Source organism: Haemaphysalis longicornis, unplaced genomic scaffold (genome assembly GCF_048455015.1).
Source record: "Haemaphysalis longicornis isolate Haplotype H1 unplaced genomic scaffold, Haemaphysalis longicornis Haplotype H1 scaffold_25, whole genome shotgun sequence".
Classification (NCBI taxonomy): Eukaryota; Metazoa; Arthropoda; class Arachnida; order Ixodida; family Ixodidae; genus Haemaphysalis; species Haemaphysalis longicornis.
The window spans coordinates 2371183-2397985 of NW_027526314.1; the positions used below are offsets into that span (position 1 = coordinate 2371183).

The window sequence follows — 26803 nt, forward strand, 5'->3', positions numbered from 1 at the left end:
AAAAGTATCCCCACGCTGGCCTCGAATGCTAAAACACGGCGTGCGCGTTCTGCTCGGTTGTCCAAATGTGACGGAAAAAAGGAGTAAACCGTAAATACAGGATGGAGGTACCTTTCCCCTAAAAACCTTGGTACATTATTAGCATTTTCTAATATACTTACACTAAAAAAGAACTGTAGGTCCTGGCAAACTGCCCCGATGCACGCCTGCCCGCCCCTTAACGTGGCGAAAAAGCGCTCGGGCGGGGTACGCGAGCGCCACCGCGTGGGGTTGACACTAAGTGCCTCACTCGGAGCGTGGCCGCGTGGCCTCCGCGATCGGCTACCGTTGCGCGCCGCCGGCAGCAAATCGCGGAGGCCACGCTCGGAGGCGGCCGCTTTTCCCACTACCCAAGTATTCTAGTTCACTATATTCTAGTTCACTATACTCCTCGCGCTTGCTCAGCACGACCCTTCAGGGTCCACGCGAAACTGCTCAACCTCGGCCAGTGTAGCTTAGGCTAGAGTCACTAAATAAGGTTCTTTATTTCTGTTCTTTACCGACAGTGTGCACACCAGTCGCCGATTGCACATGATCAAGAGAAGGGGTGTCCTTTGATCATGTGCAATCGGCGACTGGTGTGCAAACTGTCGGTAAAGAACAGGCGCTGTGATGTGACCAGGCATTGTTTGTGATTCAGTGTAAAAGTGATAGAGCGTGTGCGAACATTGCGGTGTTTCATTCCCGTGGAATCGTGCTTGTTTGGTTGTTTTTTCGAATCATGTACATATATGCGTGCTTTTCTGTTCCCTTTTGCATAAACCCAGTTGAAGTCTAGCGTGTGTTTCGTTTTTTCTTTCTTCATCCTGTGTTAAAGTTCGCTAGAAGTATGAGTTCATTAGTCAGTAACCAGCTCGCCCAACTCTCCGCTTTAGTTGTCCGAGAGGTGATCTATGCTGCTTTATTAAGCACTGGCAGCTGGAAGAGCACCCTCTTGAGTTTCTTCGGCAGGCACGGCAACGGCAGGCACGGCAACGGCAGGCACGGCTACGGCAGGCACGGCAACGGCAGGCACGCCAGGCGTTTTCAGGTGCATGAGCCTGCCCCTTTCAGCGAAGAGGTCCCGCAGGGCCTTCCGTCCCCGTGCGATCCTCTTCGCGGGTGGCTCATCACACGGATTATCATGTACCACCTTTTGCACGACACCTGCAAAACGGCACCAGATGCTCTGTAGTTGAACCACTAGTACTGGATTTGAAAATGAACGCAGATCAAAATGTCTCACAAGCATTTGCAAAACCTTGTGGTGCTCACAACAAAACGTGAAGCATTTAGGGACTGTCCAGTTACACAGCCAGTTTGCTGACCCACTTGTGAGACTTTGCACTAACTGAGAGATTGAGGTTTAACATGCCAATGCTACACAAGCGATGAGGAGCGCCATACTTGAGGAGTCCGGATAATTTTGACCACCTGGGGATCCGTAACGTGCGCCGAAATTTCAAACACAGAGTCATTATTGCTTTTCACCTCTATCAAAAAAGCAACTGCCAAGGTTGCGAATCGCATCCATATCCTTGGGCTGAGCAGCACGTCTTAGCCGCTGAGCAACCACGGTGGGTGTTGCACTAAACTGACATTTATAGTGATAGCAGAGTCCTTAAATGCTTTTCTGGTCATGAAACTGTGCCGTCACGCTGTGGGAGAGCTCCGTGCGCTGCCCAGGGAGGCTGCACCACGGCACTGGTGTTGATCGGAGGGCAGGGCAGCAGGGGAAATGGTCAGAGTGCGTTTGGCAGGGAACGGACGCTCGGCGCCTTGTCAGCAGTGCGCTTTCGCTTCATGCGTCGTGGACTGCTGAAATGGACTTGTCATTTTGTGAGTGACGAAAACATTTGGCGTGAACAGACATGCTGCTACTGCATTCCTGCCTGCCGGACTGGCTACAGAGCAGCGGCGGCCGAGCCCGATGCCCTCTGATCTGTGGTGGTGCCCCTCGCCGATAGCATCTGTCCCCGTACGAAACTTGGCTGGGAGTTTCATGACCAAAGAAGCATTGAAGGACTCTGGTGATAGGGTAGGACACTGTCAAGACAGGCACACCCGAGGCACATACACAAAACTTTATACAAAGTCCTCAGGACATAAAATTCCCTTCGCTCTCAGAAAGCTTCGTTAAAAACAGGAATTTACTCTCCCTGCACTGCCATTCCAAAAAGAGAAAGTGGTTACCAATGCCACCACTGAGCAAGCAAAGAAAACAGGGCGCAAGATAAACTGGGATGTTGCCCAGATTCTGTCCATAGAGCACAACGTATAAGCATGCCTTCATTTGGAATTCTTGGTTATCCAGACTGAACTCCCGAAAATCAATAGGACTGGTGGCTGCAAGTTCCCCAGAGATGCCAAAACTCTGGAAAGATCACTGAAGGCCACACAAATCGGTGCTTTCAAGTTCATTGCGTAAAACGAGCCGCACTGCTCCCAAACATCAATTTTTATGTTTTTACTTGGTCAGTGATCTGCATGTCATATTTTCTGCAGTTCGTACCATTAGGCTTCGATAAAGCGAAACCACAAACAAACCAAATTGATTGAAAGCAAACTGTATGTTGCTTGTTTTGAGTTTCTTTTTCATAATAAAGAAATGAGCAAGCAGAGCTTGTTTTTTTTTTCATGTAAATTATCTCGGGTGTATAATCTCACATTTAGCACAAGGTTGTGCAAAATGTTGGAGGGCATGCTGGTGGCATGTGACACCTCCCGCAAGATCCCAAACAAGCAAGCCCCCCCCCCCCTTCCATCAAGGCCCTTCTCCCCTTAATCAACAGCTAATTTCAAATTTCCGTGCTGTTGCGGGATTCTCCCTTTGCCCTATAGTGTCCACACCCCGAGCTACACTGCATACAGGCAACATTGGCATGTGACGTTCAGTCTATAATCCAATCCAACTGTGGTTAGCAGCCCAATAGCATATGTTCGATTTTGTTGCTGGGGCATGGGCTGCTGTACCCGAGGATACCGCGGCATGGTTTTTCAGGGGCTGTGCCATAAGAATGCACTGTATGGCCCGGGGGAAGGCGACCTGCATGGAGGACTTGCAGATGTTGGAGCCAGGACACCAGGAGAACAGGGCAGACTTCAAGCTGAATTCTGAAAACTTTTCTCTGAGACTGACTCAGAGGATTTTTTTTTTATATTTTTGAGATTGATGACTAACACTCGTTGGCAAAATGTTAGGTGAATGTGGATTCCGTCTTTTTCCTGGCGAGGGATTGTTGCCGCCACCATCGTGAATTTTTGTGTCGTTTTGGGATAGAGCACCCTCCGCACTCTGCCAGTGATCTCGACTTGCATGCAGGGGGGCACCTACTCGGAATGGTATGGTAGTTTTGGGCCGCCTGATAGGGTCAAACTAGCTTGCTACATAACTGCACTGCCTGCATGGTAACATTTCACTGATGCAGATCAACCTTCCCTCCTTCAAAATGCCCCCTTACACATTATAGCCTCCACTTTTGTTGGCGTAGCTGGCAGAGAGGCCACTCCGCCCGGCTCCTGGCGGTGGGACTGGCCAGTCAACGTCTGAGCCTGCAGCTCCTTGGCTGACCGAAAATTGCGAGCCAGCTCCCGAGCCACACGTGCCGGCGCCCGACTAGCCATGATGTAGCCGAACTTGGCTTCTTTGACTAGGTGGCCGGACCCAAGGTGAACCTGTAACAACAAAATACACACAACATAGGAACAAAGGCTATTCCCAAATTTGGGTGAAATCTACCAGGAGCTATTACCGGCAGGCTTGGAAATAGGTTGCAGGAAGTCAACAACAGAAATTGGTTAACATAGAATAAACTGAATTTAAGTAATACCAGTAGCTTTGGAGATGCAGTCTTCAAGGAACCACGCAGATAAAATACTGTAGTGTGTCGCGTCTCGACTAGATGGCGCCACGGCGACCATCATCATCAGTGGATTCTAGGTGCGCTAATAAAGCGAGCTCCCCGCCGGGGCGAGTTATGTTCCTGCTGGTAGCATCGTGTCTGTACGTGTCTCTCAGGGCTGCGTGCTCTGCCGGGGCGGTCCCTCGGCGTACCCGCTCGGCCACCCTCAACATGGTGTCAGAAGTGGCTTTAGTTCTTCGGTTCAACGCTCGTCCGTAGTTCAACGGTTCAACCAGTTCAACCCCGTACGCCCGTCACGAGACAACCGCCGCCGCCCCCGCCATGACTACCCCTGCCATCGCCGCCGCCGCCGCGCCGCAGCTGACTCAGCTACGCCCACCACCGCCCTTCGACTTCGACAACCCCGGCTCTTGGACTACGTGGCTGCTCCAATATGAGGATTACACTTTCGCCACGGGCCACTACACAGCACCGCCGGAGGTTCAGGTGCGTTCTATGCTCTACTGTATGGGTCCGCAAGCCCGCGTCGTACTCGCAACCACGCCGCTGGGTGACTCCGAGCTCAAAGACGTTGCCGCCGTCAAAAAAGCGTTTACCGACCATTTCATTCATCCGCCCAACGAGCTGTACGAAACGGCCCGCTTTCACCGCCGTGCTCAAGAACCGGGCGAAACTGCCGATGCCTTCTACACGGCTCTCCGCTCGATGGTAAAGCGCTGCAACTACGCGTCGCCGGAAGTCGAGGAAAGGCTCGTCCGCGACCGCTTCGTGGTTGGTTTGCTCGACCGTAACCTCTCGGATAAACTGTGCAGAAGTCCGAAGCTCACCTTGCAAGAGGCACTTACGCATGTCCGTCAACACGAAGACGCAGAAAACGAGCGCCGGGCACGCGACTCGGCCGACTCGTCACCGCTTGCCGTCGACGCCGCCGCGCGTGTTCGTAACGCAAAAGGAAAGCCTGGGTCACCAGACAGGCCCAACCAGAGAGGGTGCTTTTTCTGCGGACGTCCTTCGCACGAGCGTGCAGACTGTCCGGCTCGACAAGCAACTTGCAATTTCTGCAGCAAGAAAGGGCATTTCGAAACTGTCTGCATGAAGAAAAGAAGATGCAACTCCAAGCGCACTCGGTCTTCAGCAAGCTCCGTTGAGCTTCACGCGGTGGCAGAGAACCGCCCCAACGCCAAGTTCATCGAAGTACTCGTGAACGGCTCCCCACTGTCGTTCAAGGTGGACTCGGGAGCCGAAGTTTCGGTCGTACCAAGCTCATTTTCCGGAGTTCCGCCAAAACTTCAAGTTCCAGAAGGCGAGCTCAAAGGTCCCGGTAATCACACGTTGCCTGTCCTGGGTACATACCAAGCCACACTCACGTGGAAAGGCAAGTCCGTGGAGCAGAAACTGTATGTTCTGGAATCCAAAACAGTTCCCTTGTTAGGCTTCCCTGCAATTCAGGCCCTGGGGGTATGCAAGTTCCTTGACCATGTCTCAGGCTCACAGGAGTCGTCCGGAGAGCTGCTCTTAGACCCTGGCCTTTTCGAGGGACTGGGGACATTGCCTGACGCCTACACAATCCGTTTGAAACCCGGGGCGACGCCCTTCTCACTAAGTGCCCCGAGACGTCTTCCTTTACCTCTCCATGAGCCCATCAAGAAAAAACTGGACAAGATGGAATCGGAAGGAGTGATCCGCCGCGTCGATGCTCCGACAGAGTGGTGTGCTGGACTGGTAGCTGTGCCAAAAGGTGATGGTGATTACAGGATCTGCGTAGATCTCTCTCAGCTTAACAAAGCCGTCCTTCGCGAACGCCACATGCTACCGACGGTGGAACAATGCCTAGGCTTGCTTGGAGAGGCCAAGTTTTTTTCTAAGCTGGATGCTAAGTCAAGTTTTCATCAAGTCATGCTGTCTCCACAGTCACAGCTGTACACAACGTTCATTACCCCGTTTGGTCGCTATTGCTTTCTGCGGCTGCCATTCGGCATCACATCGGCACCCGAGTATTTCCAGAAGCAAATGTCTCGGATACTAGAAGGCCAGACCGGCGTAGTGAACATGATTGATGACATCCTTGTCTTTGGCAAGACTCGTAAAGAGCATGACCAGCGCCTCCAGCAGGTCCTCGCACGGCTCTCCAAGGCAGGCATCACGCTCAACCGAGACAAATGTTCCTTCGGCACCAACAGTGTCAAGTTTCTAGGAGTCGTACTGAGTGCCCACGGTATTTCACCCGACCCTGACAAGGTGGCAGCCATCAAGCGTCTGCCTGCTCCCGAAGACCTCTCTGGCGTTCGTCGTCTACTGGGACTCGTGAATCATGTGGGACGTTTCTTGCCGAATGTTTCGGACGTCACCGCACCTATTCGTGCCCTGCTTCAGAAGAACTCTGAATGGACATGGGGCCCATCGCAGCAGTCTGCTTTCGGGAAGCTAAAAGAACTGCTGTGCTCTGAACGGTGCGTTGCAACTTACAACACCCAGTACAAGACAACGGTTTCAGCAGATGCAAGCTCCTTTGGCCTGGGGGCCGTGCTTCTGCAAGAGCAACCATCCGGAGAGCGTCGAGCAGTTGCCTTCGCTTCAAGGTCTCTCACGTCGGCAGAAACAAGATACAGCCAAACCGAAAAAGAAGCATTGGCAGCCAGCTGGGCTGTGCAGAGGTTCGACCAGTATGTCCGTGGTCTGGACTTCATCCTGGAGACCGACCATCAGCCTCTCGTTGCACTTTTAGGCAACATGGAAATCGACCTCTTGCCACCTAGAATCCAGCGCTTCCGTCTGAAGCTCATGAGCTACCAGTACAAGGTACTCTATGTACTCGGCAAACTCTTGGCTACAGCTGATACGCTCTCTCGAGCTCCTGTGGATGCTCCTTCGTCGCAGCAGGCCGACCAGGTCGAACTCTACGTGCAAGAACTCGTCCGCTCCCTTCCAGGTCTTGTCTCCACACGGTGGGACGACCTGCGCCAAGCCCAAGCATCTGACGGCGAGTGTGACCTTCTCGTGGAGTACTGTACTAAGGGTTGGCCCAGACAGTCTCGGTTGCCACTTCATCTGAAAAAGTATTGGCAACACAGGGGAGACCTCACTGTGTGTGATGGCTTGCTCCTGAAGAACACTCACATTGTCATCCCCACCTCTCTTCAGCGGTACATGCTGGAACTGCTCCATGAAGGCCATCAAGGGATCAACCGCTGCAAGGCAGTGGCACGAGAGTCGGTATGGTGGCCTGACATCAACAGCCAAATTGAACACACCGTCTCCAGCTGCCCCAAGTGTGCGCAGACTCGGGTCCAACGTCCAGAACCCATGATGGCTACTGTCACACCAAGTCTTCCGTGGGAGGAGGTGGGCGCCGACCTCTTCCACCTGAACGGCAGGGACTACATTCTTCTGGTTGACTACAGGTCCAGATTCCCCGAGGTCATCAGCCTTGGGTCAACATCAGCAGCAGCAGTAATCACAGCAATCAAGAGCGTTTTCGCCCGCCATGGTATCCCCAAGTTACTGCGCACAGACAATGGTCCTCAGTTCGCGGCCAGGGAATTCGGGGACTTTGCACTGGCCTACCGCTTCCATCACGTCACGAGCAGTCCTCGGTTCCCGCAGTCAAATGGGGAGGTGGAGCGAATGGTCCGCACTGTCAAAGACCTCCTAGGCAAGTCGGAAGACCCGTACCTGGCCCTGCTGGCCTACCGAGACACACCGGGCGTCAATGGACATAGCCCTGCACAGCTGTTAATGGGTAGACGCCTGCAAACTCGCATACCCAAATCGGGTAACCAGCTGAAGCCAGGCTGGCCGTCTTCGGTAGAAGTGGACCAGCGGGATCGTGCTAACAGGCAAAGACAGGCAAAGGACTTCAACAGAAGACACGCTGCTCGTGAACTTCGTCTGCTTCAGCCAGGCGAACATGTTTGGGTCCGAGATATCAAGAGTCCAGCTGTCGTCTTGAGCCCAGCGCAGCGTCCGCGCTCGTATGTGGTAGAGACACCCAAAGGAGTGCTGCAGCGCAACCGCAGTCACCTTGTTCCTACTTCTCCCTCACCAGCAGTGGCCACCAGGAGTGAGCAAGCGTCCCCGTCTGCGTCACAGGGTGCGACACCACCAACTGTGCGGGAGCCCACTGCGCAGGTGTCACGGTTCGGTCGAACCGTTCGCCAGCCAAGGAGGCTGGACTTGTGAGGGCTTCTGAAGCTGGACTTCTGAAGGGGGGATGTAGTGTGTCGCGTCTCGACTAGATGGCGCCACGGCGACCATCATCATCAGTGGATTCTAGGTGCGCTAATAAAGCGAGCTCCCCGCCGGGGCGGGTTATGTTCCTGCTGGTAGCATCGTGGCTGTACGTGTCTCTCAGGGCTGCGTGCTCTGCCGGGACGGTCCCTCGGCGTACCCGCTCGGCCACCCTCAACAAATACAACTTTGTTTTATTGGAAAGATTTGGTGTTTTAGTGCCTTGAGCACTTACTTGCTTAGCAGCAAATGATGCTTTATTCAATCATAAATTAATCCATGAAATCTAAAATTTTGATTCTTCTGCCCAATCACGTTTTGTGACGTCTTCAATGACGTAACAGACAGGTCTTCAAGTAAATGTTAGTATGCCATGTAGTCTGCAGTGGACTGTAGGAACATCCAGTTTACCTCAGAAGAGTTGAAGCTTGAGCTGGTTGGTACATAAATTTGAGAGTAGAGGGCGGCGCAACGAACGGGACGACGCGAAGATGAGAAACAGAAGCGCTTACTAACAAACAAAGGATTTATTGCATCGGGATACATGCTGGTCGACCACAAAAAACAAGAAAGAAAGAAGAAGGGGTAGGGGAGAAGGAACAAGGAAAAGCAGCACCAAATTGGTTGCTAAAAAATGCACAGCAATGGTGACAGGAGACACGTGTCAAGTTCTGAGATAGTGAATCCCTTTTTTGATGAGCGAGATGTCCGGTGGGCTAATACAAACTTCACCGCGCTGAGAAATGCAAAACACCTCATAAATCTTGCGTGCCTTCTGCTCCCGATAACAGCCCAATACACCGCATTTTTCAAGCAAAAGTGTGCAGCCACAACTTTTGCAGTGCGCAGGAAGGTGCCCGCCAACCGACCCATTCAGTGCTTCAGCGTGTTCACGCAAGCGGTCATTAATGCAACGGCCTCTGTCTGGCCTATGTAGCACCTTTTGCAACTGAGTGGGATGCTGTACAGCACTTGAGATTCGCATTCAACATAAGGCCAAGCATGTTTCTTTTTGCAGGTCTTGGCTGGACTGGGCTTGCAACTAACTCTTCTGCACAGGCGTCGATCGGCGCAGTGAAAATAACGCAAACGCCGGCTCTTCCAACTACTTTCTTGATATTGTGTGACATCTTATGTACTATCGGCCGGAAAAGTAACCGGACCACTGCTCAGGCAGCCGGAGCGGCTGCTGGGGCGCACCGCGGCGCTGTTATCTCGCTGCGCTCGCTCACGACGAGAGTGCCACGCTTGACGCCAAACTTCCCCTCGCCCTTGCCCGGGTGCTTGACGCTTGACAAACAATCGCATGAGCTTATATTTCCCTGCCTGACTTGCATTTGCTTTTGCTGGCCTCAGCCAAACACTCAGCTGTGCATATTACATCTTATGTTCTGTTGTGGCAAATGAGCTGTGAGTCGCGCAGCCATTCCCTTTTTCCAAATTATATAGCTTACTTCAGCGAAGTGTGCGTTAAACGTGGTGTCAGCACGATTCTAACACGGCAGGCTTTCGAATGAACCAAACTTGTGTTTTGTCTGCATAGTCCTTTTAAGACAGTGCCCCACATCGCTCATTTGCATTTTCAGCACTATTAGTGGTAAGTCTGTCACAATCTTTAACGTCTCCACTGTCACCCGTTTCGCAAAAAAAAAAAAAAAATCCCTCCTTTCACTAACTTCTAAATTGGGTTTAAAGAAATGTCAGTAAGGTGAACTCACTTGCATATACAGCTTCAAGTTGTGCCATTTGTTGAAATAGTGTGTGTAGCCCCTGCACACAGAAGTGAGCTAACTTCTTTTTTATTTGGTGAGTTAGCGATGTCCCTACTTCGCAGAGTCCCTCCTTAAAAGCCAACTGCACTCAAATTTTACCTCAGCCAAATTTACTGTGAAAGTACAGTACGTACCACCATACCAACAGGGACATGACTGGTAGTCCCATGCAATGCGTAGTTAATCAGTTACAAATGTTAGTTACAAATGTTTAAAATAGCTCTGTCGCAGGCAATGCTGCATCTGCCAGCGAAACACGCAAAACAGCCATGAAATGGAAGTGACATTGCGGCCAGCCAGTAGAACTGATTGAGCTCCGCTGGGCGTGCTTCTTCTCATAGGGCTGGTGTAAGCGTGAAAAGTTGTGCACAGGTTTGCTCCAGCAGGCCGGCTTGGGCCGTAATGACTGTGCTCATCTCAGTGCGTTCCAAAATCTCAGATTTTTTTATGGCCCTTCACGCCGTAGATACACTTATTTCAGCTTTAATATTTTCTAGCTTGAAGTCCTAAGTTTTCAAGGGGTCGAAATTTTGAGTGCAGTTGGCCTTTAAGAGGAGGAAGGGAGTGACATTAGAGGTAAGTGGATTAACATCGCTCCTAAATACGCTACAGCACTACTCAATCCCATGGTCTTCTACACTGGTAAAGGAATGATCCTTCTCTTCTCCCGAGAGGAGGATGTTTCTTCTCATAGGAAGAAGAGTAAAAATTAACTGATAGTAAATGCCTCTGATTATCTGATAGAAATTATGATTTCGCAATAATGCATTACTCGCATTTGCTGGGCCATCAGTTGATCAAAGATAAATGTGAGCTATTTTATTTAAAAGGAGCACAACAGCAATTTCTTTTTTGCAATTGCCCAGAGACTAAAATTCGCATGTATTATTTACACATGTGTACAACACAATTACCCTGCACCGTTTTTTGTCTGTAAGCATATATTCTAGTCGTGATGCAGTTTCCAAATGTACTAAAAAGTGGCAGCACTGAATTCCCAGTCATTCAGGAAATACTACACATATTTAAATGCACATATTTTATTCAACTTAATTGTACCTGTTCATTTTTACACCCGTTCAGCATGTCTGCTTAAAGGAGTACTGACACGAAATTTTCGTGTTAAAGGGACCCTGCAACACCTGCCATCGACTACTAGTAATGTATTTTGGGATAAAGTATATTGTCCCAGAAATCTCCTCCCGCAAGAATTATGAAAATCCGTTCACAATTAACGAAACTACGCGCGATGAGAAATCGCGCATAATCGTTCCCTCTCAACTCGACCGCGGGGAACGCGACGAAAGCTGCGCGCTCTCTCCCGGAGAGGGGGGCGGCTCGCGGCGTTCTCTTCGGCGGCCTTCGATATATCACATGCCGGGTAGTTTTCTCCTTTTCTCCGCAACGCGGAGGGGCCTATTTCCGGTCTGGTGCCACAAAAAAGCAGGCATGGGTGCCTGCTCGCAAGTGCGCGCTCGGGCTGGTAGGGCGTTTTTGAAGCAATAAACGTTTGTAGTCGAGTGGTTCCGTTGAAAGGGAAGTATTGAGCTCATCACTCAAACTCCGCGCGCATTCAAAACACAAAAGAAACGGCAAAACTGTGCCTACAGGTTCAGGCATAGAAGAGGTTCGTACACAGCAATGACGACGACGGAAATGGGAGAATCTACCCGCGAAGTTGACCAGTGACAGCCGATCAGGCAGCCATGGCCTATGTGACGTCCCTCAGGCCATGCATAATGAGGACAACTGAAGAGAGAGCGGTTTGTTTTTCCGCGTCTTTCACATCGATTTGCGCGCTCACCGCTTCACGTGCACGTGTAATATTTGGCTCAGGTATTCCTGGCAGTGTAATCTAAACGTTGCGCAGGTTTATTTGCACTGTTCAAAGAGTGTTGCAGGGTCCCTTTAAGTTTTTTTCGCTGCTATGCGTGCCTACCAGCCCACTAATCATAGAATGACAGATTAGACGGTCGAGCGCAGCGTAAACGTTCATTTACGGCGTCGTTTATTCGTGCCAGTTTCGGTTTCGACTGAAAAACGCCGAGCGGCCGCCATGACAGGATGTATCACATGACGTCACCATTCTTGCCGCATCGCTGCCTCTCTGGAAGCACGCGCGAGCGAGCGCACGCGCGCGCCCAGACCGGCCAAGGTTTTCGCCGTCCCCACAGGACCGGGCAGCATCACGTCAGTCCCAAAACCATGATTGTAGTGTTCTTGCTTCTTATTAAAACACTCAGTTAAACGGATACTGGGTTTATTGTAAAAGACGAGATGCAAGTGTACAACCTAGCGCCAGTGCGCTTCTCTTTTCTTCTCTCTGTCTGCGCCTCCCGTGGCCCCGCTCCGGCCGCCCGTGTTTACGTTTGGGTTTCGGTTTTCAAGCGTACGCCCAGGGACGGTGGCGCCGTCTGGTTTATCCGTCAGACACCACATTTCCTCTTGTGCTTTTGGAAATGTTCGCCTAGCGGGTCTCCACGACGTAGTCCGTGAGCCGGCTCGGCGTTTTATTTCTTGTTGAACGCCGTGGCCACCGTGGCTGCGGCGCCGCTTCGGCTTGGGGTGATTGAAGTGGAGGCTGTGGTAAATCCTCGGCTCCCTCGGAGTTTTCTGGCTCCTCAGCTTCGGCGGGAAGTCTCGCGGTGTCTTCGTTTGAAGCAGGCGTGTCGTCGGCCCCAGGGCTCGTACTGAAGTCGTTTGTAGTTGTAGTAGTCCTGAAACCCGTTATTGCGTCCTCTTCTCGCTGATATTTTCTGTTGCCTCTTGCTTCGCTTGTCGAAACAGATGCCTTTCGAAGACGGAGTTTTTCTTGGGCGCAAAGTGAGCCTTCAATTTCGCAACAGCCGTGTCGTAGAGAGCTCTGGTGTTCGGAAGAGTAAGAAAAATATCATGGACGGCTTCTCCGGCTAGGTGCAGCAGTAGTGCTCTTTTTCTCAGATCATCTGTGATATTAGCCGCAACGAGGTAATTTTCAAATCGTGCATGCCACCTCATCCATCTCGAGGAGACTGATGTCGGGTCCACATACGGATCGAAAGGAAGAATGGTAGGAACTTGGGCTTCCATCCCGACGGCTTACTTGCTGTCTTTCGCTGCGTCCTTCAGTAGGCTCCTTGGGCGTGGCTCGTCTCGTGATCTTTTCTTCGAGCTTCTATCTTCTCTAGGCGTGCTGTTTCGCAGGGTCTTCTCGGTATCCCCTCAGGGATCCCATCCTCGTCGCCAGAAATTTGTAGTGTGCTTGTTCTTATTAAAACACTCAGTTAAACGGATACTGGGTTTATTGTAAAAGACGAGATGCAAGCGTACAACCTAGCGTCAGTGCGCTTCTCTTTTCTTCTCTCTCTCTGCGCCTCCCGCGGCCCCGCTCCGGCCGCCCGTGTTTACGTTTGGGTTTCGGTTTTCAAGCGTACGCCCAGGGACGGTGGCGCCGTCTGGTTTATCCGTCAGACACCACATTTCCTCTTGTGCTTTTGGAAATGTTCGCCTAGCGGGTCTCCACGACGTAGTCCGTGAGCCGGCTCGGCGTTTTATTTCTTGTTGAACGCCGTGGCCACCGTGGCTGCGGCGCCGCTTCGGCTTGGGGTGATTGAAGTGGAGGCTGTGGTAAATCCTCGGCTCCCTCGGAGTTTTCTGGCTCCTCAGCTTCGGCGGGAAGTCTCGCGGTGTCTTCGTTTGAAGCAGGCGTGTCGTCGGCCCCAGGGCTCGTACTGAAGTCGTTTGTAGTTGTAGTAGTCCTGAAACCCGTTATTGCGTCCTCTTCTCGCTGATATTTTCTGTTGCCTCTTGCTTCGCTTGTCGAAACAGATGCCTTTCGAAGACGGAGTTTTTCTTGGGCGCAAAGTGAGCCTTCAATTTCGCAACAGCCGTGTCGTAGAGAGCTCTGGTGTTCGGAAGAGTAAGAAAAATATCATGGACGGCTTCTCCGGCTAGGTGCAGCAGTAGTGCTCTTTTTCTCAGATCATCTGTGATATTAGCCGCAACGAGGTAATTTTCAAATCGTGCATGCCACCTCATCCATCTCGAGGAGACTGATGTCGGGTCCACATACGGATCGAAAGGAAGAATGGTAGGAACTTGGGCTTCCATCCCGACGGCTTACTTGCTGTCTTTCGCTGCGTCCTTCAGTAGGCTCCTTGGGCGTGGCTCGTCTCGTGATCTTTTCTTCGAGCTTCTATCTTCTCTAGGCGTGCTGTTTCGCAGGGTCTTCTCGGTATCCCCTCAGGGATCCCATCCTCGTCGCCAGAAATTTGTAGTGTGCTTGTTCTTATTAAAACACTCAGTTAAACGGATACTGGGTTTATTGTAAAAGACGAGATGCAAGCGTACAACCTAGCGTCAGTGCGCTTCTCTTTTCTTCTCTCTCTCTGCGCCTCCCGCGGCCCCGCTCCGGCCGCCCGTGTTTACGTTTGGGTTTCGGTTTTCAAGCGTACGCCCAGGGACGGTGGCGCCGTGTGGTTTATCCGTCAGACACCACAATGATGTGTACACACGCCTGAGCAGCGCGCGCCAACCACCGCCAGCGCGTCGGCTTCGTCACGGGAGCCCCGACGTCAGCAGTTTGGGGCAAGTAGCACATGATGTCATGCCGGCCCGCTCTGGGCATTCTCGTGAGGGCGAAGATTAAAATGGATTTCAAATATGTTTCGCTGAACGGTTGCTGTTGAAACTTGCTGGGAGATATCTCCTGATAAAAAGGAAGCGTTTTACATAGTTATCTCAGCTTTGAAATTTCGTGTCAGTACTCCTTTAAGCTTTAAAATAAAATTCCATGAAAGATGGTATGGTACAATCATTTTACTAGTAAAAAATGCGTGCCGCAGGAGAACAAAAATGCCTAATTTCCAAATAAAAGTCATGTAAGCATTCGACAAAGAGCACATGCGTACTGAGGCTCATGCGGTTCAAGACCAGGCCTTCATTGTGCGTGGCTGAAATCATGTTTTCAACTGATGGACTACGCTCCTCAGCATATACACACCTCGCCATCTTTAACTGCAAACAGTGGTGGCAGGCTCTCCTGCTGCCGCTCAACTGAGGCTGTCCTGCTGGCGGCAGGCAGTCCCACTGCTTCAGCACTGGTACCTGAAGAAAAAAGGACACCAATGACACATTTCGTAATGACAAAACACGAACTCTGGAGTGCACAGCTAGGGAAAAGCACTGCACTATCTGGCTGATCTTAAATGTAGGTCAGAACATGCACTGCTGTTGACATCAACAGAACTTCATTGGCCGTGGGCAAATTCCAGATTCGAATTTCTTTTACACCATGCATTGTGTGAAATGTTTCTTCCTTTTACAAATTGTATTAGTACTTAAACCAAGAAAAATTACGGGGGAACTTCTTAACATTGTGAAAATGAGGGGTTAGTTGGACGTTCTGCTAATCTACTGTTAAACTTGCATGTTGCTCTCATGGAGCTTCTGCAGCTGCCACTTCCTTGCAATGGCAATTACAATAAGCAGCATTTCAAGCTGCTTTAGCCCCATCTGCCATTGCATACTTTCTCGGCCTTCCTCACTGGTGATTAGGGTCTAATGCCCACGCAGCGACATATACAAGGCATGTCCAGAACATTCCACTGTCGCCTTCTCTACCAGCTCTCATTTGGCGGCTCCTGTTTTCCTTTCCAGCCTGTGCTGCCCGCCTTGTGCCCCAATTTTCTGTGATTCTGTGTGCCTTACAATTTTTTTTACCTCACATGTGCCATAGAACGAAGATCTAGGCCAAACCATTACTGTGCACTCAATTTATAACAAGTTTAGATAACACATACGTAGCAGATGATGCGCGACTGCTCCTGCCTAGTGGGATCAGTGCGCATGTGCTTGCTCCTGCCGAAACTCGCCATTTCTCAGCATCGGCGCTTCGTAGAGTGCAGTTGCCACACACTCAATTCCCTTCAGTGGACCACACTGCACATTTGCATCTTCAAAGTAGAATGTTTCAGCTACTGGAATATGTCTGTCTGGTGCAATACACATTGCATTAGTGCTGCAGTAGTATGTCAGCCCTAGCACTCACCCCACATAAAAGACAAGGCAGTGCGCTGCCAGCAGACAATGGTTTCCTAGATAGACAAGTTATACCTCACATTTTTGCCTGCAGCACTTAAATTACAGCAAGTCTCCTTAATTTACCACTCCTAAAAAGCCTGCTGGCTGTACAGAAGTGACCTGAAGCAGCTATCATCCAAAAGGAAGCAGGCATCAAGCAAATATACAACGTAAAAGCTGAATCCATCAAAGAATTACATGACAAAACAAATGCAAGAATGTATTAGGCAGCTTTGCTCCTACACTGGTTACAAAGCCCAGCATAAAACTGTTGTTACTGCCATGTTCTACCTTTATCCATGTTGTAAAAGCATATTTGAGGCCAAGCAAAACGTAATGTATCAATATCACGTCTTGCTTGTCTGTGCAAGAACAATTTTTGAATGTAGAAGCTTTTCCAGCAAAGCGGACTGATTTTTTTTTTAACAACAAAAGGTGCACAAAAATGCAGAAATTATGGCTCACCACCATCATGCAGATGACTGCCTGATGCCACAGCCTTGGCCGCAACAGCATCTCGGTCTGAAAATTAGGGGGTATCATAGCATGCTTTTCAAAACTAAGTACAGTCTGTAAAAATTTTCTAGGCCAAGCCGAAAGTGTGCTGGGCACAATAAATTCACTATACAAGCTTATGTCCCAAGCGAGGCTGAAACATTTTATGATACAAAGCTAGAGAAAACACCTTTCTTTTTTACTGTCAGAAAATATTTGCGTCAAATTGAAAGATAAAGCTTATTTTTTAAATTATTTGTGGTTGCGAAGGCTTAGGATTGGCATAGAAAATTTCAACACAGGTACATCTAACTATACCAGCACATCATCTACAAAAGCGATACCTACGAACACTGCCTCCCAGTACAGCCACTGCTGGCACACCACATTGGTGCAACTGAGCAAATCAGATTGTCCTTGTGGAAGAGAATGTGCGAGCACAACAAGCTATCACACATAACACACGGCTGGCCTGGCAAAATGTACTGGTGTAACCATGACATGCTTCAACAGTGGTGAACCTGAAGGAAAGGTAAAACAGGGGCAGCCACCTGTGGCCTCCAAAAATTATTCACGTTCCCTAATGATGCTGTGCCCCCTGCATTTGTAGGCCTCTGCCGATGTGGTGATCAAGACATAACTGCACTCCTCTCTCCTCCCTCTTCTGTTCCTTTCACTCTTCTTGATACCCCTTCAATCCCCCACTCCCCTTGATTGATTGGTTGTAGGGGTTAACTGCCGACGCAACGCAGGCGATGAGGCTCGCCGCAGTGAAGGGCTGCTGATTAATTTTGACCACCTGAGGATCTTTATCGTGTGCCGAAATCTCATACACACGCGCGTTTTTGCTTTTCGCCTCCATTAGAACAGTGGCCGCCGCAGCCGGGAATCGAACTCTCGACCTTATTCTTAGCAGCGAAACGCCTTAGCCACTGAGCCACCGCAGCGGGTCCCACTCCCCTTCCCAAGGACTCGGTTGCATGCACATTAACTTTCTGATGAGCTCAATAATACCCCTACCCATTTCTTTTTGTGTTTTCCTCAAAACTGAATAACAACCCCCTCACCCCCTGCATTTGGTTTGCTCTCTTGGTCGGCTGCACCCCTTCCCGCCTTTGTGCCTGAAAATGTGACCCTCTCCTTCTTAGCTCTCCCCAGCAGCTAATTAGCTAATTTCCTCCAGTCTGCAAGAGCAATCACATACCACATCATGTAATGTATACTTTGCGGTGGAAACTGGGACCCTGCCCATTTTATTTCTGCATAAGTTTTTGATTTGTCCAGCGTACAAAAAACACCTGTCCTTGCACCCCACAACAATGAGCACAAAGTTTCACATTTTCATTTCAATGCCTTATAATGATGGCTGCACACTCTAGGGAAATGCCTGTCAGCGTGATGCGGTGACTAATGTGCATGATACAACTTTTGCATTAAGCTCATCCCAGATGTTCGACTTGCCCTAGTACGCTCATGTAATCGTGCATGAAACTGGCAGGCGCCAAAGAAACTGTTGCTTCCCTGGACTCTGTTCGAAAAAACACTCGTTAGAGCAAACTAAACAAGTACAACTGGCTTTTCCACTGTCACGAGAAATTTAAGTGTTGCACTGTAGCATGCCAGTAATGCGCTGGGTAACAATTCTCATTCATCATGCCATTACCACTTTACTCTGTAAGTGGGGAAGTTTTAAGACACTGCTCATACAGTAAAGACAGTTTTTCAACTTCAAACTGTAACAAAAATATAAAACAGAAAAGGCAGAAACTAGGACTAACCTCGCTCACTCCGCTCACTCCATGTCGCCGCACTGTGGCCAGCTGTCAGGATGACGTCCTCCCCTGAAATTTAAAAGTCATCAATAAACATGCTCCTAGATTAATCGAAAAGAAACTAAACGCCAAGCAACTACTAATTATGCTCACACAAAATAAATGTAACTCAGTGGCCAATGCTCCTTCCAGTGACCTGCAAGCAACATTAGCCCCTCAAAGCTCCCGATTCGTGGCCATCCCCCCAGCAGGTATGTGCAAGAAAAAAAACACTTTGTTCCATTGCCAGCAGCATCAGCAGATAGCTAAGGCACTTAAGGCTTTTGCTTTCAAATACTGTTTCGCTGCCGTATCCAGTCGGCTTCATTTTTCTAATGATCGTGCAAACTGCAGCGATTGGCGATTTGCCTCAAAAAGGACTCTTCATACACGCCAAAGCATTATTTCTAGACCTGGTGAGCAGCAATAATGTACAGTGGCTTTTCAGAACATCGATGCACTCTTAACCTCTAAAAAGAAGTTCTCCTCGTAACCATCTAAGCCAATACATGAAAGATGACACAAATGGCGCAAAAAATTACCAGACTGCAAGGCACAGAATATGCAGCACAAACTCAAAACAGCTATAGAGGAACTTGCCTTCAAAGGAGCAGCTGGCAAGGACGTCGTACGGGCCGGGCTCTGTACATAGAACAGTTCCATATGCATTGGTACGCGAAATATGAAGGATCCAATCTACATGTCACCTGTATGACATGCATGCACACAAGCTCGTAACAGTTCCCCATGTAGGTCCATATGCATTGGTACGCGAAATATGAAGGATCCAATCTACATGTCACCTGTATGACATGCATGCACACAAGCTCGTAACAGTTCCCCATGTAGGTAAATACCATGAATACAGTGAGCTTGTGGTATGCGAAATTTTTCTGCCACATGGAGAGGGATCAGGGGCAGTGATGAAGGTTGCCACAGCAACCAATGCATTCCAATAACTGATGGTACACAATGAGAAAAACTTGGCTCAAATAAAAATTTCGCAAGGCTATCATGCCTTGCTAAATGAAACTATCATGCCTTGATGTGCAATAAATGTACAGTTGAACCCCTTTATAAGAGACACGTACCGGGGAGCAGTTTCTGTCTCTTATATAAGATGTCTCTTATAAGCAGGGTGCCATCCATGTTTTTACCAACTGATCAACCCATAGTTCAATGTGGGCACCGTATGACTAAAATAAGCTCAAAAGAATGCTACAGCATGTTGAAAAAGATTCATTCTAATTAATGTTTGGCCCAAGCATTAATGAAACTTTGTTCGCTTCATGACTGTATTTACACTGTTTTTTACAACCAATTCTACAAGCTTTTTTTCCTTTCCTTGTTTGTGGAAGATGAATCGTAGATGTTGAGTTCACAAGCCTGATCAATAGCCAGAGCGCACAGCTTCTTCCGCTGTGTGCTCAGGCTATTCATTACGCTTGCAGGACTCAACATCTGCAGTGCTTCTTGATTGGGAGCTACACGAGTGGGAAAGCCCGCATGTGCGATCTTACTCCATTCAATGGACGGCAGTAAGCTTCAACCACTTCTGTAAGTTGCATTTTCATTGGCAGGGCTTCTCATTGTGATTTCATAGCTGACTGAACCACTTTGTGTTAGCTGAAGTTACAATAAATAGCAACTGCAGGTGTCTGTCGTCCACCTGTGCTTCCAGGATGGAAGCAACTGCAATTAGTGACTGGTGGCACTGCGTCTGAAGTTAAAATGTCTGTTACAAGCGAGATTATTGATTAAACATCAAGAATGACTTGTCCCTTATAACCAATCTTCTACATCCGATGTCTGTTATAAAGGAGGTCGATTTAATGGGAGAGATAGGGCAGCCAACCATGTGGGTGAATAGTGTCTCTTATACCCATTTGTCTCTTACATCAGTGTCTCTTATAACGAGGTTCAACTGTATTAGCTATTGTTAGGAATAATTACTGCTCAATGAATACTGGTTTTCTAGGTCAAAAACAGCACAAAATATAAATGGAACATATAGCACCCTCAGTTCTGACTTTAAACTACCGTATTTATTCGAAAATAGGTCGAGCACGAATATAGCTCGACCCCCTAAAAATTGAAGTCGCCGAAAAAAAAAATAATATATTCGATTATAGGTCGACCCATACTTTTAAGAAAAAACTTGAGGAAACCTTTTAAAATTCCCATTTATTTACAACGCGGTCACCTCACTGGTCGGAGCCACACACTGCGGCGTCGTCGGAACTTGCGCCGCATGCGCCGCAGTTCATTACCCACCCCCGCCCCCGACTGGCTATGAAGGCTGAACGGCCAATCCCGCCTCGCAGCGCTAACTGTTGAGCTTTGGTCTGAATATCGCACGCTCCTCTTCCACGTGCAGCCGGAGTTTTTTCTCGAGAGCATCGTGCCTCCCAATTGTAGGGCCACGAAACGCACGACGCAGTCCCCTACAAGCAAAAAGTTCGTCCTGCTGTTTCCGCCATCCCCCGATCAGCATTTCATTAACGTCTAACTCTCGCTGAGCGGCGCAGTTGTTCAAGTTCTCAGCAAACAGGATCACCCGCCGCTTAAAGTCCGACGTGACATCGCGAAATGCGCACGAGAAAAACGTTGTGTGCGGAAATCACAACGAAGCAAACACAGAGAAAGCGCATGAAACGGAGAACGGGAGATAGTAGAGACAGCGAGCGAAGCAGGCAACGCCGTTCCGTTCACGAGGTGGCTACGCTAGGTGGCGAAAGTCACCTTAACCCCCACCTCGCGCTAGCCGCTACCGTGGCTCCGAAGACACCAAGCCAAGCCAATCTGGCTCTATAGCCAGTACGTCATGGTACGTCAGCTCGCTCGTGTCCGGTTCAGCCGCAGGTAATGCGCGATAGAGGCGATAGCCGGCAGTGACTGTGGGTGATTTTCTTACGCTGATTGTTTTGTTATTTTTTCCTTTATTTTCTTGCCTGTCTTTGTTCTATATGATCCGCGCTGCCGCCTCAAATTGAGGAGCGCCGGGCGCGACGGAGAAACGGATCGCTCGGTGCGCTCGCCATTTTTGATCACGACTATAGGTCGAGGTTCTTCGGTCACGATTATAGGTCGACCCTCAATTTTTAAGCACATTTTCGGGAAAAAAAGGTCGACCTATATTCGAATAAATACGGTAGTTTCATTTAATAATGCAATGAGTATATACTAGTGGTTCACAAACAGAAGTGCGTCCAAGCCCCCACATGTGCAGCAATGGTAAGACATGTTCATGCAACACCCCTGTCTGGACATGCACACTTTGCCGCAAGACAAAGAGGTCTGATGAACTGTCTCTGCCCAGCAAGGGACAGTCTCCTTCCTGTGCTCACCCCCCCTCCCCACCCAATAATCAGTGCAGAAATAATAAAAGCTATTCAATTATAATTAGGTAAAACACAATAAAATGTGGCACTGGATATGCCACACCTGATGCCTCGAGATATGGCAACACAAACAGGGACTTTATGATTGGCCGAGCTCCCAGTATTTTATACATGCCACTGTATTGACCAAAAAGGCCTAAACAAGGAATGCTTTATTTCGTATTCTTTAAAGTAACCATAAAAACTGGATTATCGACTCAAAAAAGAAAATAAATGGAGATAGTAATAGGGGGCTTGCTCGGTCCGAGAGCTTGTGTGCTTTTCCACCACATGTTGCAATGAACCGATTAAGCATTACTCGGTGTCTGCACACTTAGCCAAGGTGCATACACGAGAACTTGCCCATCTACTAGTTTTACATGGATGTCCACTCTCGGCATATACCAGCATTGATGCCAGAAGTGGTGCAGATGGTAACATCACAAAGTGTACGCCAGTTCAGTATATCTTGAAGTTAGGGGACATGCTTTAGGAATGGGGAACTCAATTCCATTCCCCTAAAAACAATCCTTTTTTCTATAGCAGCAGTCGGCTGTCTTGAGACCAAGTCAACCAAGCTATTTGAGGTAGAAACCTATTACCCAAGACAACTGCAATACTAGTGACGCTTCCCATTCATGGCTACGTTGGTTTGCATAAGGAGGATTGCAAATCTGCAATCACTTTCTATACAGCAAGCTCTGGCTACACTGTTATAGCGCTAGGATGATGGGGCCTGTCTGTAAAGATTGGTGCTTGACAAGTGCTATCACTGCCAGAACTTCTCTAATACAAAAAATACACACCTGAAAATATGTGTTGACCCCTTGGCTTCATACACTGAATTTTTAAAGCATCTTCTATTGCCAGAATCAAATTAGTGGTAACGCACCCGATTTGTTTTGAAGGTTGGTAGTTGTAACCCCACCAAACTTTTTTTTCTGTGTGCGCTTTCATTTTTTTTTAACCACGGTGTGCGAGTTTTTTGCCTTTCTACGAGCTTACAAGAATTGTCATGTCACGTGAAACCTCAGCATAGAACTCAGCTTTGCACTTTGAATTAAAGCAGCACTCAGAGGACAAGCTCAAAATAGGTCTTCCTATAAATAGAAGCCCAGTTAGCCCAAAATAGCTTGAGGGGTGGTAGGGAGTTCAGAGAAATAAGTCTAGCAAAAAAAAAACCAATTCAGAGCCAGCACATGAATATGCCAGCCTCTGGTTACTTGTTCTCTCTTGTCGGCATAGTGCTGTCAATAATGCCGTCAAGCATAAAAAGGAGCTTCCCAAGTCAGGACATTGTGGTAAGTTTAAACTTCCAGAACTTCTCATGTTTCACAATCACTGGTACTGCAACACGCCACCGGGGCCAGTAGAAAAGCAAGCAGCAGTCCCCAAATTTTTTAGAAGAGGGCTGCAATTCATTTGCTTGTTTTTTAAATCTACAGATTGAATAGCTCCCTCATTTCTGCACAGATCTTGATCATTCTTTTTGTGTCTGTTTCTGCAACAGAAACTACCGAATGAAAGAAAACCGTTCCAAGGATGCTTTAAGACTGTAAGCTCTGCAGCTAGGTGCCTCCTACATATTCACTTTTGGGCAGATTCTACCCAACTTATTTAAGGTGAAAACATAACTTGCCCAACATACCACACTGCCCTGGCAACAACTTGTCGATGTATTGTATGGCACAAACCTTCTAACAAGCCACGTACACTCATTTGATATCTGGCCCACATACGAAAACAAAAAGTTTAAAAATAAAAGCAGAAAAACCATTGCATTAGCACTAAGAAATGGGCTTGCTACACCTGGCTCACACAGTTCTCACCTTCTTTGGAATGCTTAGCAGTTCAATCTCATTACCTCAGCCCGCATTTGAGCGAGAAGATAACACGAGTACTCTTGAAGGACCAAATACAGGGGCAAGCAAAGCACTGCAAGGCGAGGCCTGGTACTTGGCCTTGACATAAACTACCATGAAATCCCGAACAAATGCTCCCACCCATGTAAGGGTCCCGACTAAATTCACTGCTAATTTCAAACTTCCGTGCCGTTCCGGGAAAGCCCCCCCTCTCTCTGCACGGTATCCACACCCCAAAATTCACCCATTAGCAAGCAGAGAATGATATTAGGTTTGAGGCTTACATAACAGGCACGTTTTCATGCTGATTCGAGATGTGAGAGCATTTTTTCTTTTACATGTGCAAGATATCAGCCGACATTATTTGGATGTTCGGTAGCCCTCAGCAGCACTTCAGTATTGTTTTGCAGGCAACACTGTTCTCTGACTAAACTGGTTGGCCCTTGTCCAGAATGTTGTCCTTTATCTTGGCTTGCATCATCTTGTGCTTGTTTATCAAACCTGAACTACAAGCTGAGGTGTGAGTTTTAAGAATTTCTTCTCTTACAATATAGGACTGACAAGCACAGAAACATTGTCACTCATTACCTTGTGTTTGTGCAGTTGGTGTCGAACTGCGAACTGCAAATTAAGCAAAGGAAATATAAGCAAGATAGAAAGACTACAATGAATAAAATGTCTCCAAAATAAAGGGAAGTCAAACTAACCTGTGGGCTCGTTGTCGGGCAGTGAAAATTCTGCCACCACGTCCGGCCCAACAGCGTCCCGAGCGATTTCTGCAGAAGTCACAAAATTTTTTGTAGTCACAAGTAAATGTGGGATAGGTGGTTCGAACATTGAAACATGGTTAAGAGAGCACACAGGTCTACCGCTAGTCCCGAGTGGTCTCTACTTTTGTCCCGTCCTTACCACGCTACTTCACTATGTTTTTTGTAGTATTTTAAAGAATAACATTTTAAATGTCTACTTATAAGCATGACAATCATTTGAGAATGGCTGCCACTTACCTATCTTTTCCAAGAGGGCATCGCACAGTCTGTCCGCCCGGCATCGCTGCTCTCGGACCTGCTCCTCCAGAGCAGCAACTTCTTTTTTGTGCCCCTCCTGCTGCTCAAGGAGGGCCGCCTCAAGTGCTGCGACCTTATCCTGGAGCCTCCTCAGCTCCGCACACTCCTCAGGGCCCATACCGTCCCCTTGAGCCATGGATGGCCCCGCCACGGCTAGATCATCACACTAAACAAAAAAATTATGTCATAAATATGTACTTTAGAAACAATACTGAAACCTAGTCTCAGCACAGTAATGAACGCAGTACCACTAACAGTACCTGCTTTACATTGTCATGTATTGTTTCAGTGCAGAATACATACTAGTACATGTAATGCCTGCTAATGTAGCTTCAACAAGCTTTCAATACAGATGATACCTTTTTTCGTCTCTTGGTCACCCACATTTTAGGTTAAAAAAGCTACAGCGTTAAACCCAGATTTATGGGACTATTGGTTACACTGTGTTAGTCATTAAGTCCGCTGCGTTAAGTGCGTTAGTCCGCTGGTCATTAAGGGTAACAGAGTGGATCCCTAGAGAAGGCAAGCGCTGCAGGGGGCGGCAGAAAGTTAGATGGGCAGATGAGATCAAGAAGTTTGCGGGGATAAATTGGTCACAGTTGGCACAGGACCGAGGTAATTGGAGAATAATGGGAGAGGCCTTTGCCCTGCAGTGGGCGTAGACAGGCTGGTGATGATAATGATGATGATTACACTGCGTTAGAACGGTGGTTTGGGCTAGTTGGTGGTGCCTATTTAAATTCGAAACAGTGTGAAAAGACGGGACAAGAAAACGACGACACAAGGCGCTGACTAATTGTTGGTTAGTCAGTGCCTTCATCGTTTCCTTGTCCCATCTTTTGGCGCTGTTTCGAATTTCAGTATTGATTACAGCTGACTAAATTCAAAGCAAAGTTTGTTTTTATTAATGCTTAAATTTCTACTTCTACACAGTAAGCATCCGATTTATGGCCTGCCCCTTTATGGAATGAGAACAGCCATGTCTGCCACCATCCTAGACTGCGCGATGCAGGGTCCTGGCTGGGCTAAGCCAAGCCAGTACCAATCACGTCTCAGCCTTTAATTTTCTGCCACGTGCGATAGCAACCAAACAAGTGAGTTAGACATTGCACCTCAATACAGAAGATGTCCTGCGTAAAAAAATAAAGAAAAAAATATTTTGTTTTTAAAGTGAAAAGCAAGGTGAAATTACAAAAGCTATAAGACGGCATCTGCCAAACTGTGGAATTTAATAAACTTTCTACAGTTACAACAAAAGGGGGGACAGGAGCTTACTTATCTTGTTAACAAAACTTCGTTGATTGTCACTGCAAGGGAGTCACTTTGGTTTGCGGTCGGCTAAATGATTCTGTCCCTCTCACCATCCACCGTGGACAGAAACACATTTGTAACACCCAAAATTTTATCCCTTTTTAACCACACTTTGGCGAAAAATCTTTTAAAATTTATATCACATCGATCAGTCGTGGTCATGCTAATGAGATATTGCTGCAATAAAAACTTTTTTTTCACAAGCACGTTTGCTGGCTAAAAAGGTTTGTTATGACTTATTCGAGCAGCGCTAACTTAAACTGCTGCTCAAATATTAGTCATAATTAAAGTAGCCACAATAAAACATACAAACAGCAACCAAAATACTTTGCTAGTATAAGATGTAGGCTCCCCAACGAAAGCTAAGATGAACGAAGGGCAATCTGCCTCCTCTTTACTAATGCTCTGAATGTCATATTTTTGGCTGTGCTTAAATGGACCCTATGTACTGATGCTTCTGTAGTGAACAGGAATCTCATGTACGAGCCAAAACATATGTAATTAGTGAAATATTTTGGTGGGTGTTATTTTGCTATTCCATTATACCATGACCTATCCTGACCAAATGAGCTTCCTTCCATCAAACCGGAGTTCAGAACTACCCCATTAAATGTCGGTCAAATTCTGGTAGAATAGATATATTGCAATACACATAAGTTGCAGTGAAACTTACGTTCGGAAGTTCTAGGCTGCGGTCAGAGGCGTTAAAAGCCTCGATGATGCCACCTAGCTCCCTCCTTGCAGCTTGCTTCCTTTTGGCGGCCCTTTCTTTTTGTGTAAGGCTCTTAGGTGGCTTCAAAAAGAAAGCGATAAGTTATATAGGTCATTAATTAAATGAATGGTAACCACACATTGACCGCAACTTCACTACCTTGTAGAAAACACAATGCCATGCAAACATTTCCACACTATCAGGACCACATTGAATAACAGTGAT

General features: G+C 48.1%; 1 protein-coding gene across 1 annotated transcript in view; it reads right to left on the bottom strand.

The window, feature by feature from the left end:
• Positions 1 to 942: 942 nt before the first annotated feature.
• LOC144172659 (uncharacterized) overlaps positions 943 to 26803 on the bottom strand; it is a 37031-nt gene continuing 11170 nt past the window's right edge. Inside the window, exons 3-12 of the mRNA XM_077701299.1 lie at positions 26540 to 26659; positions 24496 to 24721; positions 24196 to 24264; positions 24077 to 24109; positions 18847 to 18888; positions 18214 to 18276; positions 16406 to 16462; positions 14862 to 14965; positions 3480 to 3693; positions 943 to 1185 (exon numbers count right to left, since the gene is read on the bottom strand). Of these exons, the coding sequence (XP_077557425.1) occupies positions 944 to 1185; positions 3480 to 3693; positions 14862 to 14965; positions 16406 to 16462; positions 18214 to 18276; positions 18847 to 18888; positions 24077 to 24109; positions 24196 to 24264; positions 24496 to 24721; positions 26540 to 26659 (1170 nt within the window). The 3' untranslated portion in view covers position 943. The remainder of the gene's footprint in view (positions 1186 to 3479; positions 3694 to 14861; positions 14966 to 16405; positions 16463 to 18213; positions 18277 to 18846; positions 18889 to 24076; positions 24110 to 24195; positions 24265 to 24495; positions 24722 to 26539; positions 26660 to 26803) is intronic.